Source organism: Bombus terrestris, chromosome 3, assembly GCF_910591885.1.
Source record: "Bombus terrestris chromosome 3, iyBomTerr1.2, whole genome shotgun sequence".
Taxonomy (NCBI): Eukaryota; Metazoa; Arthropoda; class Insecta; order Hymenoptera; family Apidae; genus Bombus; species Bombus terrestris.
Genome location: NC_063271.1, coordinates 4,819,097 through 4,836,967, shown reverse-complemented (window position 1 = coordinate 4,836,967; position 17,871 = coordinate 4,819,097). Strand labels below are relative to the sequence as shown.

Here is a 17,871-nt window from a genome sequence, read left to right as displayed (position 1 = left end):
CTGGCCTACCTGGGGGTGGTCACGGCCGCAGGCAACCCGGTGAAAGCGAGCTAATCGAGCGGGATCCTTAATTAGGAATTAGACGGCGGTTTACAGCGGAATCGCGACACCCCAGCTACCCTCGCGAGAGAACCATACGAGGTTGGTTGGTTGGTTCGAGGTCAGTGAGAAAGGGGTGGCTCAAGTTCCGCGACTGATGACGTCCTGGTAATTGGAGGGGAACGGTGGACTGGTATTTTGATTGCAGAATTGGAGAAGGTTTCGCAGGGATTCAAGGGTAGATGATGAGGTGGTTGGAAGATATTTTTAGCTGAAAGTTTATTTCCCTAGTATATTTGCGAAAGTATCAGTGGTAAAGCGGTGGTAGGTTTGCAGAGCATTTTGGGGGTTGTAATGCTTCAATTTAAGGGATATATAATAGATCCAAGAGTAACGTGTGTGGTATGGTGTTCGATGGAGGTGAATCTTGGCAGATGGTGTTAAGTATTAGGTTGTCCGGAAAGTATCTTTCTTTCGCAAACGTGTTTTCTACAACAATCCACCTTCGTACAAACGTGAAACCAAGTCTGTGAAATGTCGCGGTGTTTATCTCGACAGAACAAAATGGATCGTACGTAATTCGACAAAATAATATAAAACAAAAAACCTTGCGCGTTTGTTATTTCCTCATAGAACGAAAGAAACTTTTCGGACAACCTAATAGAATATTCAAGTTGGAATATTCCTTTGGATAAAAATGGAATGTAGGAGACGTAGTACTTTGGAAGGCAGCGAATGATGATGATATAACAGTAACGTTTTCAAGCGAAGATGAATCTTCTTAAATACTCAAGAATAACAGCAGCAGTTGTCTTTCGTGTTGAAATAAGTTTTGCTGAATCCAATTGATATCCATTGCGAATGATCTCCCACTTTCTCAAATCACAAACGTCAAATGTTTCCATGCTAAAGCGAAGCGATGACGCTCTTAAGAAAACTTTACCATCAATTCATACTGTGTATCTCGTGTAATGGAAGCAACGAACGATTCGACAGCACGCAATCGAACCGCTGTATTAATCGGTAATCTCGTTAGCGTATCGCCTACGAGACGGTGGTTAGTCGGGCTCTTCAATTAGAAATTAGACAGTCGCTTTCACCGAAGTTCGGCTTGAGTTCCTGTGGTCGATCGAGAGCGCTGCTGAATTTTCCATGTAGATGGAATTAGAATCGATTCCGGCGCATACATCATCTCGTTTGAACTGCCAATGATATTAAGGGTATTAAAACTTACAACCATATCGACCTGGTTCTTTCGTAGCTTCGATTTGTACCGCCGATCTATTTTCAATATGTAGTAATAACCCCTAATAATGAGAATTTGAATCTGAATTTGAATTTAAATTAAAAAATTTGAATTTAAATTTGAAAATTCGAATTTACCGAGTCCACTGGACAAAATGTTTCAATATATTCGTATAGCATCTAAAAAGAAAAAAAAAAACAAAAAAAAGAGCAATTTCTTTCGACAACTACCTGTCTAATAGCAGCAAATGATTCTTTTCACTGACACGTGTAATTTTTAAAACACGAATAAATTTTTTAGGAACTTAGAATGTTCATATATTGTCAGATATTGTTCGTCTATTATCAGATATTGTAAAAAGATATTGAAGTATTGAAACGATCAGCAAAACTTATTTTCACAAGGAAGAAAAGTAGAATTATTTGCAGATTCGTTTACTTTTGAAGGAAGATGAAAGTTTCCTTCTAGTCTGTCTAAAATAAATAGGGGACTATTTAAAATTCTACGTCGATTGTCTCTGTGTTATAACAAAAAGAAACTCTGCTGCTTCTAGCGTTAAAATTCTAATAATTGTATATGCAGTGGCTGTGTACTATGACACGAAAATGTCAAGATGATTGCGCATCGCGAATAGTAAATTAGAGAAACGATTTTGATGGCTCGATAACCGGCGAACCGTGGCCCAGATCGCCTTATTGCGGCCTGGAACGGGCTCGATCTCATCTGCATAAATCGAAAATTCGATAGCGTGTCTCGCCAGGGAAGCAGCTCCACGAAGACGCCGCCTAATTTCTGATTAAGGGCGGGCTTGATTGGATGAATACATAGAGGGGAAGACTGTCGCTTGAGAAAGACAAATATGAATCAGTGATTTCACGCTAGCAGCCTCTGCAACCGATTTAACGATGTTTATGTCCTCCGCTCGTCGTAAACATTTGATCGATCGAGAGAATGTTTACCAATTTATATATAGATTGCGGATACTCGTTTAAATTCATATTTCTGCAAATACCAGTAAATAAAAAAAAAGAGCAATCCAACCAGAAATTTGTTTTATCTGCTGAACGTTACAACCAGTATCGTACTTTGGATATTTTCTACAGTTTAGCATGCTACAGTTATGTGTATATTCTCTATATTCTTGCGTCTCTTTACTTAACATGTATAAATTATTACTCGGGAATTATTTATGTATATTTTATTTATATATATCATTTTTATATTTTATTATTTTATTTTTATCTTTATTTTCATTATTTATTTATGTATATTACTTACGTGTTACATATGTATGAGTATGAGTGTGTGTGGGAGTACGTGCGTGTGCAACGTCTCGTAGAAGTGAAGAACGCGATAAAAGATGGTGAGACGAAAAGAATGCCGAGACACGTGCAATGCGTATCTACGAATATCTTGTCAATCACATATTAAATAAATATGAAACTATTTTATTATCATTTCTGCGTGTAATGCGAGTGTTCCTATACATTTATTTCGGCGACTAAGATTCACAATTATAAAATTCTCTATATGAAATAAGGGATACTTCTAGAGGGACAAGGCAAGCAAGTTAATTCGCTTGCAGAGGACGATAGAACAAAATAATTGAAAGGATAATAGGACACGCACGCGTACACCGTTGATCAAACACATCAATTTTCGGAATGTGTTTTTAAACAAGTGCGGACGAATTTATCGTACAAGCAAACTCGGCTAGAAAACGTACGTATCCGATTTAAAAAAAGCAAATAAGATAGCAACGAGAAACAGCTAAGAAGTGACGTTCAACGAAACCCTTCGACTTTGGAACAACGATATCGCTCGTCGTTCTTCTTCCACACAGTTCCAATATTTTTCAATATCTTCGATACCGATAAATTCCACGTGCCAGCTTTTCGTAACATATATATGTAATATCAAAAAAAGAGGGGGGTATACGCTTGGCCTATTATATATTTAAGTCCGAGTTTCTCGGGATAGCATAAGTTGTAAATTTAAGGTATAAATCGTAAGAGTGCTGGGGAAGAGAGAAAGAGAGACTATGCCTTGGTAACGTCATAGCTAAATGAGTAAAGGAGGGGGAGAAGGATGCGAGGATTGAGGGTCAGCATTTTTTTGACCCGAGGAAACAGAAGTTGGGAGCCGAGTGTTAGAATAAGACGTACGAAGATATTGTAATCAGCTTTTGTATTGGGTATTGCTCGTTAAAGTAAAACTAAACTTAACTTCAAATGAAACATCCTTTCTTATCCTTGCTCTAGACCATTTAGTTACTAAATATATACGTCTCGACAAACCCTGATAAAATTGGAGGTGCGTAACGAGCAAGCGAGAAAGGAAGAATCGATAAAAACGTAATCCGCGGGCGAATCGATCGGGCGCGGGCAGCGTGAAACAGGTGGTCCGTGTCGAGGCGGGAATTCACCGCGCTTGGTGGCAGTAAATCGTGCCATCGTGTCTTGTCTCATCAGCTTCGCAGCGGTGCATGCACCGTTGAATGTGGCTCGTGTACGCGACATAATCGCCGAGAAGACGACGAGTGACAAGACGACCGATCGACGGTCCCTTAACGACCCGTGTCAAATTTTCGATCCTTTTAAATGCATATGTAATAACACATTCTGACAATATGTATCTAGAAGCTAATCTTACGAACATAATGCGACCCATAATATAATAGATTATGTTTAATTCATAAAGTTTCCATAGACACCACCTCTGTCACGATATCCGTAAGTTACTGATTTAATTGAATACACGTAATTCTTCCGTCATATAATTCCGCATACATTTGTAGAAATCGCGTGATTCGATGAATATTTTATTTAAATAAATTGAAATATATGGAACGTAAATTGGAGATGCCAAAACATCCTGTTGCTTTCTCGAGGAAAGAGAAGCGCGTGCAATGCGCGTTTTCCTTACGAGCTGTTCGATTGCCATCGAAACACAGAGAAAGAAAAAGATATCGATAGAAAAATAAAAGAGAAACGAAGAAGACGGTTCTTGCGACAAACGCCCTCGGTAACGATGATTTATGCTGTCACGCCGGATATCTGTCTGGATTGAAACTTGGGACAATAAACGAGCAAAGGTTAGGACAAAGAAGTTGACGAAAAGAAGAGAAAGGTTTTAAGGAGTTGTCTTCTGGAAAAAAGTAATAACGAGGAGCACCGGTGAACCGTATTTATATAAAAAAAAAGTAATAAAGAGGTAAATAGAGCAACGGCGTGAAGAGGTAGAAGGAGGAAAAGAGAGAAAGAGGTAGAAAGAACTGATTTATCGAGCTGCCTTCATCGAGATTAACTCTCGTAGCTGGTTCGTGCGATCTCGTTCGCTTAAGGGGCAATCGACTATCGCTCTCACGTTGATCGATCGATCGATCGTTCGGCGGCTTTGAATGGCGCCTGACTCCGATTACGATCGACGAGTCACCGAGTTTCGCGGAAAGTGAAATCTCATGCGTTTCACGCTGACTCGCTCCAGTTCGCGTAATAAGAAATCAGACGTACGTTTTTGTAATCTCGTACATATATCGCGGACAAACTCACCAAGAACAACTGTACCTTCTACTCGTAGTTTTACGTAAAGTAACATCTGCCATGTTTGACTTGCCTTGATGCAATTGAAGTAGCAAGAAGCAGTAAGACGTTCGTCTTACGAATTACCGAAACTTCGATTGAAATCAAATTGTACTTGGACAGTTTGTACAAATTTCAGAACCTTCGCGACGATGTCCATTTCTAAAAGGCAGATCCTATGGATTTTGCAGAGATCTCAGAATAACGAGAATCTCTCTCTTATTTTTATAATAATCTTGGAATGTACGTCTCGATCGAGGTGGATTTCTGAGATTGCGTGAAACGCGAATCTCGGGCACGTCCTTTTCAAATCCCTTCCGGAGGAGTATCATAGAGAGGAAAAGACTTCCTCTACAGCTCCGACGGGCCAATGGTGTTACATAACCGGCCGGCCGGTTACGTGCAGATTGCTCTCGCTGGTTACGTGGAGGCACCGTTTGTTCTCGGCTCTGTGCGCGTCACTTTTCGTTACGAGATCATTACGAAACCGCGGAGGTCACGAACGTGGCGACACGTTGCTATTAGTCTGTGATATTTCAAAGAAGTTTCGCTTCCAAACGCTATGCAAACTCCGTATTTTCACCAACTCGAAATACAGTTACTATGCTTTTGGTCAGTTCAATTATCGTTGGATCGATGAATTATTGCTATTATATAACGGCATATGCATGTACATTCTTGTAATATTATGCACACTCGATACACATAGTCGTCGCTACGAACGACCATACGTCGTACTTTGCTTTTTCTTGCTTACCTCACTTCTTGCAGTAAAGTGTGTCGTTACACGCGCGTTTCGCTTATTCTCCTGCCTTTTCTCTGTATCCTAAGAAAGCCGAGTCCTGGATTAATCCATTTTCCATCAATCATCGAAACAGATACGTTACATATTGAGTTCTGATAAAATATACCTTGGAGAAAAAAATCCTTGAATCTTTCATGAATCGACAAAAATTTATCTTGACAATCGAGAATCTTTAAAACGAACACGTGTACCCAGTTTCCCGTTTCAATTGGAAAAAAGCCTTCTTCTAATAAATATTTTCAAGTCGCGTTACATATCCTGTGCATATAACATTTAACAATTTTCAACCTGTCTTCTAATTTCATATATACAATTTGCACCTTAACACAGACAATTTCAACGATCAGATTGTTCGATCTGAATTTCAAAAAAAATAGAAGCTTCGATCGAAGAGGAAGATTTAAATGCTGCTCTCCGTTTTGTTAAAATCTACTAGACAAAACGAGAGACGATCGATTCACCTAGAAAACCAGCCAGTTTCCAGCTGGAGGCGGTAGTGTAGGAAGGTGTCCTTCTTGAAAACGAAATTAAGTTGAAAGTTACGTCCGTGCGCAGAGATGGGACGGACACGTGTAGACGAGGAGGTAACCCAATAAATCTCAAGGCTCGGTTCTCGCGTTACGAACGCCGGAAGATCAATAACGCCGTGGCGGAACGATGGCGTGTTCCGTCACGTTCCATGCCGGGAAAGAAGCTTAATTTCAAGGTGAAACCCGTCTGACTCCTCCCGTTTTTCGACACTCCGATAGACCCTACCCAAATCTTACGAAAATTGCAACAAGATTCCTAAGAATAAAACTCCAAAGGAAATAAAATTCGAAAATAATTTATCAGCGATATTCAAGTGGAATTTCACGCGTGAATTCAAGTTATGAAGCTTCTATCGTTCGGATAAAAATTCTTCGAGCATCAGATCTATTCCGACGCATCGAAACAAAGTGGAAAGATAGTCTCATCGCTCCAGAAAAAATTGTCCTCGCTATATTTTCTCTTTGTCGTTACGATCGCTGTCTTGCTCTGTTCCTGCGACGAAACAAAAAGGCAACCAGCGACAGATTTTCTATATGATAAGGAAAAGGTTAGAAGAAGATAAAAATGAACGGAAGAGGTCGTTCCGCGGAACGACGATCGTTCGCATGAAACATTTCCACGTGGTCGACCGGTCAGGATCGACAAGGGTCGCTGGTCGAATCGCTTCTCCATCACGGTATATTTTCTTCTACGCTTTAATTGCTAGCTGCCACGGAACTGCCTCGATTAAAAGTTTCCGCGTCGCGTCGCTTCAGACGAACGTTGCGTGCACTTGGCTTCCGCAGCGACTGAAAAATCAACGGGCTACGGGTTAAGTGGTCGAAGATCCTAGTGGACGCATCCCATGGATCTTCTATTTCGCGTGATTCGGTTAATTTGCTCTCTCTCTTTCTCTCTCTGTTTCTTTATTTATCTCGTCGAATCTTCCCTGCATTTATTTCATTTTTATTTCTCACGTGGTTTCGGCTAGGCTTGATGCCGGCGAATATTAAGTTTTAGCAACGTTTCTTCAACACGGACAAAGCGAAAATTTTCCCAAAATTCACAGGAGATGATACGCTTCTATATGGTTAGATAAACGTTAAAAAATTTGCATGCTTGCAATAAAAGAAGAGATAATTTAAAAAAGAATCAAAGTTACCTATCTGTATATTATATTCTCTGTTCCTACACTCTGTTCCTACACTCGGCAATAAATTATCCTGTTTGATTCTAACCCATGAAATTCAAAATTTGCCAAACTTCCGTACGATAAAATGTACGAACTCGTGATATAGGAGGATAAGAAGAGGGAAAATAGCGAAATCGTAATTCGAGGTATGATTTCCTTCCAGCGGAACGATACTCTTAAAATTTGCGATATTTCCGCGAAGGAGTCTTTATGCCGGGTAGCGTGTCTCAACGTTGAAACTTACTCTGCATAGGGAGGCGGCACAAAGTGCCGGAAACACGGGACGCCGTAAAAGAATCATCGTTTTCGGACTTCTCCGAAAAACAAACCAGTTTCGACCGTGCTGTCGACAAGATAGAAAAGGATACATTTCTTGGAAGAAGTCCAGATGCGGTGGCTGAAGGATGTCCAGGGCCGACAGGACCTGAAAAACAGAAATTATGGCGAATTCAGGATCGGTTGGTTCGATGTTACCGCTTAATTGCTAGACTTCGGACTTTTGTATATTTATAAGAAACTTTCAAGTGCAAAAATCCACAGAATGTACGATACAGCGTTACCTAGCGTATCTAGATCACAATTTTTGTTAATTATATTTATAAATACACGAACATGCATAAATATCCGCGGTCTAGTGATTGCTAAGTAAGAAACTTAATATTTGAGAACATAGTTGCTCCCTCGAACAACGCGTGCTTTAGGGACGCGACTGTTCGCGTACATGGAAATCCGCCTAACTGAAATAACCTTCTGCCCCTCGTCGCAAAAGATTGAAGCGGAAAAGAGAGAAATAGCTGTGTAGCTAAGCAGGAACGCGTTGGTCGTTTGATCTTTTTCCCAAATTCGACTGTCCGTTACTTCTTCTTTCGCTCTTTTTTCGTCTCTCGTATTCGCCATGGCGAAAAAATTGTAACGCTAAATAAATTCGAAATGAACGTCGAAATTTCTCCGGAAAAGAATCCGCGTATGACCCAAGCTGCGTTGTTCCAGGCAGCACTGTGCATGTGTATACCAACGTCTGTCGTACAACGTCTGATACAAATAACACAATTCTTTTTTATTTATTCATCGATATATTACGCGAAAATATTTAGCTTGAACCATAATGCGTCTACAGAATGTGAAAAAAATTATCACGCGAAATTCGAACGTTCAAGATGATATGAAAAAGGATGAAATTGTTCTTCCATATCTATGCTATATTTCTTCTAGTCGTTCTCTATTTTTGTTCTATGGTTTGTTCTTTATCTTGAAATTTGTACACTAATTGTCTACCGTTTCAAGTTTCCTAAGTAACGAATCAAAAAACGATAAATTCACTTTAATCGAAACTCGAAGGTTCTCCTCTAGATTGAAAAATACAAGCGGTACGTAAGTTATTATTAGACGAGAATTTCCTTGGGGAATTAAAATTCTTGGAATTTGCAAACGCTCCTCTGTGCTCGAGAGATCGACACGTTCCTTCAGTGGCCGGACGATAATACGCTTATCTAACTCGTAAAACAAAATGCCGGCTGTATTTTCATTCTACGGCAGATAACCGCTACTAACCGAGGCACAGATAAGCGAATATACTGGAAAATCAGCACCTCCGAAGGGGAAAAAGACCACTGATTTTTGGTTAGACACGTTCCTACAGTTATACATCTACTTATCGACTTTTCGTTCAGCCTCGTCGAATAATTTTGAATTTTGATAAGAAGCGGCTGTTTCGTTACTTGAAAGTCAAACACGCTACGACGTTTCAAGTGCGAACAATTTTCGAGCAACTTGAAACTTGAAAATAAATGAAGAAAACAGAAGAATTTGATACTTGGAAGCATTGTACTTGACGATAGAATTTGAATACTCGTCTATTTCTAAAATTCGATCGTATTCTTTATGAAATTTTCCTAATAAAATTTCCAACGTCTGTCAGAGAGAAAACAGGAAACGCTAGAGGATTCAATAGGAAATATAACTTAAACGATTGCTCGATCTTTCAACGTCTTCCATGCTGTTCTCTAAACGGTATATAAACGTAGAAAGAAATAAAAACGTTTCGAAGAGCTGTTTCAGAGACGACAAAATTTGATCGATCGTTATAGCGAAAAAATTATCATGATCGTTCAACAGTTATACTTTATGAAAAGCTTCAATTTTTCGACACGCCAGGCGAGCAATATAATAAATATTACTTACGTTTTCGTGTTTGAAGAAGCAGAGCATCTTCAACTCCCTGAAGACCCGTTTGCTACTCACGAGGCTCTGAAAGACGTTCGGCAGTTTCTTCAAGGCCACTCTCCTACCGTCCCTTGGATCCGTCACCGCCCTGTAAATCATAAAATATGAACGTTATCAACAATCGGTGGAGGAAGATATTATTAAACACGTTTTATCGTTTCTTTATAATAAAATTAATGAATATAATGGAAGTAGATTTATCGGAACTGCAGTCGTTGAAATGAAATTCTCGATAACGAGGTTTATCATCTTGTTGATTTTAAATAATTTTAGTTTATTAATCGAATCGCCGTGGGTCGATTCTACGTATCCGCTGCATAATTTCGGTTGAAATACGCCAAATGCCGGACATGGCAAAGTACTTTTTACGATCAACTGCAAATGAAACGTATTCGGATGATATAATTTTCTACAAAAACGATCGCATATCCAATTTGTAAATTTTCGTAATTCCATCTATCGCTGTGAAATCTCCGAAACGCGGTGCAACTCGTTAACAAAAATTTCAAAGATCCCTACGATTATTCACCCCAAAATTTATCCGCCATCGAAGCTCATCCAACTCGCTGATATTTCCATCTCGCGGGTATTCCATCGGCAATATATATAATCTATCGCTGCAAATACTTCGAAACACGGTCAAACTCATTAAGAAAAATTTCAAAAGCCGATACAACCACTCTCCCCCCGAAAAACCTACCACGATCAAAACTCATCCATCGAGCATCGAACAATCGAAATCCCAGAAGAGTCAACATCGAGATAGAGAGCGGATGGGACGATAAATTTCGACGTTGGTCGTCGATCCGCGAACACGAGTGCCAGGGAATAGGAGGAACGCAGCAGGGGTTAGGAGGGTTAATAACAGAGAGAGCGGCCACGATCGATTCGTAATCCGCGAGCAGACGACGAGGCCGCACAGGGCCTGGTCCCTGGAATAATTATTGTGCCTGCAATTAGTTCGTTTACGGTGGCTCGATTTCATTGTCAGTCAGACGACACCGCAAACCGACGATTCCAATCCCTCGTTTTCATTCGACAGTCAATCTCATCCCGCGGCTGGTCGAACCCTGTCCGACGACGTCATCCGCGTCCCGACGTCGCGATCAACCTGTTTTTTCATATTTTTCAGAGACAGGGTCGTCATCGTAAAATGGGTTGTCGTGCGGTTCGTACTGCTTTCTGTGCGTTTTCTGAGTTTTCGGATGGCAAATAGACGGGAGAAGTAAGGGTTGGACCGAAGAAGAAGAACACGATAAACGAAGTTTAATAATATTAGGTTGACAACTATGTGATTGCGGATTTTGCCATTAGGTGGTTATGACAAAATCCGCAATCACTTAGTTGCCAACCCAATACATGCTCGTATAACGCGATGAAACATTAGGATAGTATTAGATCATCCCATAAGTTCGTGCCGTTTTTCGAGCGGTTATATATGTTAAGATTGTTTACATACCTCTCAGTTTCATGAAAAAAATGTAATCCCCCTCTCGTTGTGCAACTTCTTCCCATTTTTCATTATTCCATCTCGATAAAAGTTCTCTTGTTTTTCTTTAAAATATGAAATGTATACACAAAGGTCGGCACGAACTTATGGGATGACCTAATACTTATAAGATGAGATACACTGAACCGTATAAAGCGTCGGAGTTTGGAGTTCATTTGAGCGAGTTGACAGGTTTCGAACGCCATTTGAAACTTTTTTGTGGAAAATGCAATACCGCGCTGAGTAGCCACGCGATACACATGCACAGAGAATCTGATGATTATAGAAGATACAAAGATTTAGTTCTTATACCTGAATTACTACGATGTAAGGCGACGTTTCATAGCGTACGGTTTCTCGAAGTTTGATAATGTTTGTAGGGTAGAAAGAAGTAGTAGAGATAAAAATGAACCGTACAGATTGTTAATTTCTTCTTCCCTAAGATACAAAGATTCAATTCGTTGATCTAGCAGAAAATGCAGGTACAAGATTAAATAATAATTCACAACTCTGACGACTATCTCCAACGAATTCAAACATCCTCATGCGATAGAAAAGGCAAAAACATTTACGAGAATGAAAAGAAACAACATAAACCAATGTGTACAAAGCAAAATGAGAATTAAATCGATGATAAACGTAATGCAACAGTTTCAAACATTTTTCCACGTTTGAAGATATAATATAAATATCCTATAAAAGATTTATAGGAGCGAAAGGAAAAGTCGATAAAAAGCGGTGGCGGATGGCTTTGTACGAGCATCGAAAAGCAAATTAGCGAAGGCAAGTCCACGATGCGCGTCGCACGCACTCCTTCAGGGTCGTTCTACTCGAAATCAGTGGCCTCGCTTCCGTTATACTCGGCAAACCGAGTTCGATGACCCTTTTCGAAGATCGTCGTACCTTTCTTCGTTCGTTTCGTGACTCGCTTCTGTGAATCGAGTTTAATCTCCGTCCGCAGCTATGGATCCTCCTTCAACGGGGGGTCTTCCTTCAGATAAGATAATTAACACCACCAAATTCGATTGCGATAACCACCGAAAAGTTTGGCTGCAGTTCGTCTCCACCGTAGCTCCCATAACTTTACTGCCATTTCTACCATATGTTTTCGTAGTCAATCGAGTAACAAAGAAATTGCAAAGCTTCAATTTCAAAGCTGGAGTATTCAAAGAATCGAAGGCTGGAAAATGTGGAAATTGGGGCGTCTGAAAAATTACGAATTGGAACGGTTGGAAAGTTAGAAGTTCGGAGACTTGAAAATTTGGATACTTGGGATTTCGAAGGTTTGGGAATTTGAGTATCTGGAAATACGAAGCATTGGAAACTTAAGTACATCAAAATTCGAAGCTTTGTAAATTTAAAGATTTAGGAAATCGTTTAAATATTTGAAAATTTGAAATTTAAAATACTAAGAAATTCGACAGTTTGCAAATTCAAAAGGTCAAAGATTAAAAGATTCGCTGCAACTGTAATTACTTTGAGATGGTAGGACGTGTACAATGCCAAAGAAATACTCGGCGTTTTAATAGCGTGTTTATTAATTCGACTAATGGTTTCGTTACAAGTCTCGACCGATCTCTGGATCCCTTTCTTTTCTTTTCGTCACCTCCCGATATCTCCATTACGCACGCGATCGTTAAGCAACCGGGATCGTGGTGACGTACGTCTTCTTCCGAGTATTTAGCGGAAGGACCATGGGATATCGATGGCTCATTAGGCCTATCGATACTTATGCTTCGTCACGATCTTGCTTATGTTTCGTTGGTCTCTCGTAAACAGTCATTCAACGGTAGTATACTATGATTCGACGAAACCGTTGAAAAGAGAGTTGTTCTTTGCTGTCGAGTGCCGCTACAACTTCAACTATGGGACCTCGAAGAATTAACATTCCCGAAGAAATTTTCTCTTGTCACGCAACAAACCTTGGACAATCGTCTAATCGAATTTAAGCGATCAAAGGAGCCAGGCACTCTTCACCACCGATAAGAAGCTGGTTTCTCGAATCAACAAGTACCTGCCTACGTCTGCCTTTTCCTCTATCCCTTTCTTTCCAGCCAGGAGGGCTAATTCCATTGGACGATAATTAACATTCAAGTGCGGGTTAATTTAATCGGGTTGAATTCTCATTGGATCGATGTTACTTGAAACTCACACGCGTGAGCCAAACACCCATACGTGTTCCTCTGTTCTGTTCGTTCGGCCATGTGACACGTTCCCTCCGCATATTACACCGCAACATTGTTATCAAGCATGGTGGCGCGCATAAATTCCGACATGCGACGAGAAAAAGGGGAGGGAAAAAAATCAGACGAGGAAAAAAAGAATCGGTCGCGAGGAAATAAAGGGAATAAAGGACGCGCAATTTAACCAGGCAGTCGCAATTTTCTGCAAAAGTTACGACCTCTTCCACCTCTTCCCCGTTTTTTTCAACTCTTCTTTGCCTGGCTTTCGCTTCCGATAAAGCTTCCGAGCTTGCTTCTGCTTGCTTGGTTGCCCGGGATTTGTTTTGAGAGGAAGTTTTAAATCGAGATTCTCTAGTTCCTAACCGAGGTTCACCGTGGAAATACTGTTTTTAAACGAGAAAGTAACGTCCAGATAGAGCTGATAATTCATGCCGTTGCAAGGGCTTCAGGCTGGACTTTCAGGTTAAATGAAAGATGAGCTTTTGTGGCGGAATGAATATTGAATAATTCCTTCTGCGATTATTTTTTATGATCCACGAACAAGAAGCTGAATTGTTAAGAAGCACTTTATGGAAACCCTTGGATACTTTTGATTCTTAATATTATTCTAGTTGCGATACTTCATAAAGTATCAAACGGTTGAAGCGACAACGTTACAAATATTATTCTTCGAAATTCGTATTACACTTTGCGATTATTTGCACGATCTTTCGATAAATAAACTCACGGAAACGAATTGTACATCTTACGTTATTTAATATTACGCGTGATTTCCAATTCTTCGTGGGACATTTCATATGTTACAACTTAACATAATTATTTATAGTCGTAATTATTAGAACGATATTATAACAATTATACTTGCATTATTTTCATATCGCTATTGTTACCGTAGATATACTCCAGTTATTATACTTTTAGAATCCACACTTTAGATCGCAACAAACCGTCATTTCTCTTCAAACATTATCAAACTGCCCAAAATACCATTTCCTCCATAAATGTCTTCTTTCTAACATAAAGTCCTGAATATTCCAATATTCTGCAAACAATACTGTTGCGTTTGAAACAGGCTCCATTATCTTCCGAACACACGTACCAGTCTCTATCTATTCATAAACAACGTCTTTTATCTTCAAATAGAACGCAGCAACTATCGTGCAAGCCAATAAAGAGAATCGGCAACGTGTGCTTCTTTATTTATCCCGAATAATTCTCCGCTTTTCTTAACTTTAATTCGCCATTCATTTAATCGAATACTTCTATAAATTCGTCATTCACCTCGCAACAACATCAAACATATCGCAATTTAGAAATGTACATGGAAATTGTATTTTAACACTAGAACTACCATATCAGTCAAATTGGCTGGTTTTACAATTTTATTTTACAATTCCTACTTCATGTTATATTTTTCCCCGCAACGATAACTAAAAGAACGATATAATGAATTTTATTTTGTTTTTTATATATTCAAATTCAAAATAATTTTGTATCAAGGCTACTTATACCAATACCAGTGAAAATAACTTGTCAAAGTGTAAAAGGGTTTTGTACAACTTCCCACGCGTTTTTACAGTTTTACTGCGTATCATTCGATATGATGATATCGATTATCAGGAAAATTCCGGATCGATCGCTAGATCGCCAGATGCTAATACTAGAAACATCACACCAGTCAAAGTTCTATAATTTTATAAATGTGTCAACTCTCGTTTAAGGATCATGGTCCCAGATGGATTAATAATACCAAAAATCTACTACATAACATGGAATTCCTTCTCTAAGAAAGTATTCCATTATTACGTATTTTTTAAAAACCAGTCATTTTAACAGGTTTTGGTAGAAATAGCTTCGTGTTAACTATCGGTAGTTCTACTGTTAAAGATGACAGAACTCTACTGACGGATGTATTCGCGAGCGTAGCGAGAATATATTCCCTTGGTTCTATTTAATAGAAAATTTGGAAACTAGATCCGATGTATTTATAGAGATCGTTTAGCCGGCCGTTTAACGACTAACAATGCCATTACCGTTTCTGCGGCGGACAACGCGCGCTTTTTGCGCCGCTTGTTTGCCGCACGTCCATTCGAAGTAGAATCCCATCAAATCCCGTTCGCGCGGCCTCGCTTTAATTCCGGACCGCTTGCATGTGAAATTAAATCGAACCGCCTCGACAATGCCCGGAAACAGCACGTTGCAGAGATTCAACCCCTTACGCCGTCGCGAATCTATTCTACAAATGGACTGTCTCTAAGTTCAACCTCGTGTCTCGTTATGGGCTGTCTTCTAACACGTTGAACGTCACGGCTGCCAGTCTTTACGTCGGAATTGAAAATCCCAGGAAGAGTACAAAAATGTCTTTCTTTTAAAAATACATCGGATATTTCGCTGGGTAAATCTTACGTAAATTGAAAGATAATTCATAGATAAGATATCTTTCTCTCTTTGGCAGAGTTAAAAGGATTTGAGGGGAAAAGGAGGAAGATGGATAAAGGAGGACTCTTGTGAGCACAAGGATTCGAATTGCGGTACAGTGAATTTTAAAGAGTAACGAAAAGTAAATTTAAGTGGTTTATTGGAGGAAGAGGTGGTTCGTCGTACGTAGGCAACGAGTTATTTATCACGTGGAGAAATTTGAATGAATCTTGTCAATTTGAATGATTTCTTGTCGTTGGATACCTTTCACTGGATCATCGTTGACAAGGAAAAGCTAAAGGGAGAACGTATTTTTCGATTTGCTTCTATTCTACAATGCATTAGGTTGTCCGAAAAGTTTCTTTCCTTTTATAAGGAAATAATAGACACAGAATATTTTTTGTTCTACATTAGTTTATTGAATTATGCACGGACATAATAATAGAAAAAGAACGAAATGGATCATACTTAATTCAATAAAATAATATAAAACAGAAATTGCTGTTCATCTATTATCGCCTTATGAAACGAAAGAAACTTTTCGGACATCCTAATATAACAGATACAGTTTCAAGGGTTAAAACTTAAGCGGTTCGACGATCTCGCTGTACTTTCTTATGATACCGTTATCAATTTTTCTAATATACGTAGCGACCTTTTCGATACGATTAGAGTAGAATGATTATAGCACAGGAGCATTCCATCGTACACTAATTCCGTCAAAGGGGGTTTAATAATGTTGGTCGGTGAACCCCCGTGTGTCGAACGATGCGTCGTAAGCGCAAAATCGTTTCATCTCTGTATTTTGTTATCGCAGCTATTCCAATCGATTTTCAAATCGAGTTCGAGTTGATTATCGCGTGGAGTATCTAATTAATCGGTAATTAAATCGTACAGTATATCCTACAAAAGCTCATCCCCATAGTAAACACAGTATACTCCACCCTTATTTTATTTCATCCAACATTTTTCTCCTCATTTTAAATTCATCGTTCTAACATCATCATCGCGGAATATTTAATTAAACGCTGATTAAACGGAACTCCGCGCCGCTAATGGAACTCGTTTCGCCTCTATTTTGTTATCGATTTTCTTTATACGGGGGAAACTGCCGCATTAATTCCCCGTAGAATGTTTTAACTAAATATCGAACAAATCGATACCAATACCGATCACGCTCTACCTATTTTCTACTCGATACACCAGAATATTCGTTTATTTTTCATGTAGCCTGATTTAACCCGTATAAATCACCATTAATCGACTAAAGTAAAGCAAAGCGAAACATGGAAAAAAAAATATTATGAACATGCTTCTGCATATTGAAATGTCATCGAGTGACATTTTGGTTCCATGTTCGTTTTATTGAAACACCTTCTTCTTACAGGGGAAGGAGGAGGAGGAGGAGGAGGAGGAATGACAATGCTCGCGAAAACTCGTACGATCTTTCGGTTTTACGAAATTCTCGTATCGACGAAGTTTCAATGCTCGAAACTCTCGAATCCTCGATTTTCGAAATTTTCAAATTCCTAAGCTCACCGGCTATCGACTTTTCGAATTTCTAAACTCTCCGACTTCCAAACTACCCAATTTCTCCAACGTTCTATTCTCAAATTGCGAAACTTTCGAATTTGTTCATACTCAAATTTCCAAATTTCCCATTTTTCCAATTTTCCCATATAGCGTAATTCAACTCTTGCGAGTCATCGTTAATCAAACAACGTAAATTATTAAAAAAAAAAAAAAAAAATTGAACAACGTAAAACGTAGAAATATAATGCCACGTTGAAATATTATCGACTAAAGTTTCATTCGGTATTTATTTTATTATAACACCGACTTTCCGTAGGTGGAAAATAATAGTAATTCGACCGGGTGGTGCTCGCGAAAACTTGTTTTCCCGTGACTGTCTCGGTTCGTTCATCTCTGTGTGTTCGTTTTTGCGTGTCGTCGTTCTCGTTGGGCGTCGTTGTGTAGGTGAAAGGAGCGAGGAGAGCTGAACGCGATTTTGCCGCGTCGAAAGTCTGACGAGCATTAAATAGTTCAGCGAGCAACTATACTAGCTGGCGGACTGGCTGAAACGTTGAACCGGCGCCCGATGATTTTCTTGGAAGCCCAGTGATTTTGCCCACAGCGGGAAATTACGCTCGCCAACTTCTACGCAGCCGGTGAAATGGGAAAACTG

The 17,871-nt window shown here is 39.4% G+C and overlaps 1 protein-coding gene across 2 annotated transcripts in view; it reads right to left on the bottom strand.

Annotated features, from left to right (window-relative positions):
• The window catches only part of LOC100651912 (serine/threonine-protein kinase NLK), a 227,948-nt gene that overhangs the window by 82,500 nt on the left and 127,577 nt on the right, over positions 1-17,871 (bottom strand). For both annotated transcript variants that reach the window (XR_001099757.3, XM_003394155.4), the window contains exons 2-3: positions 9,555-9,684; positions 7,742-7,797 (exon numbers count right to left, since the gene is read on the bottom strand). Coding sequence is in view for 1 of the 2 variants with exons in the window: in XM_003394155.4 (XP_003394203.1) it covers positions 7,742-7,797; positions 9,555-9,684 (186 nt within the window). In the remaining variant the exon portion in view is untranslated. The remainder of the gene's footprint in view (positions 1-7,741; positions 7,798-9,554; positions 9,685-17,871) is intronic.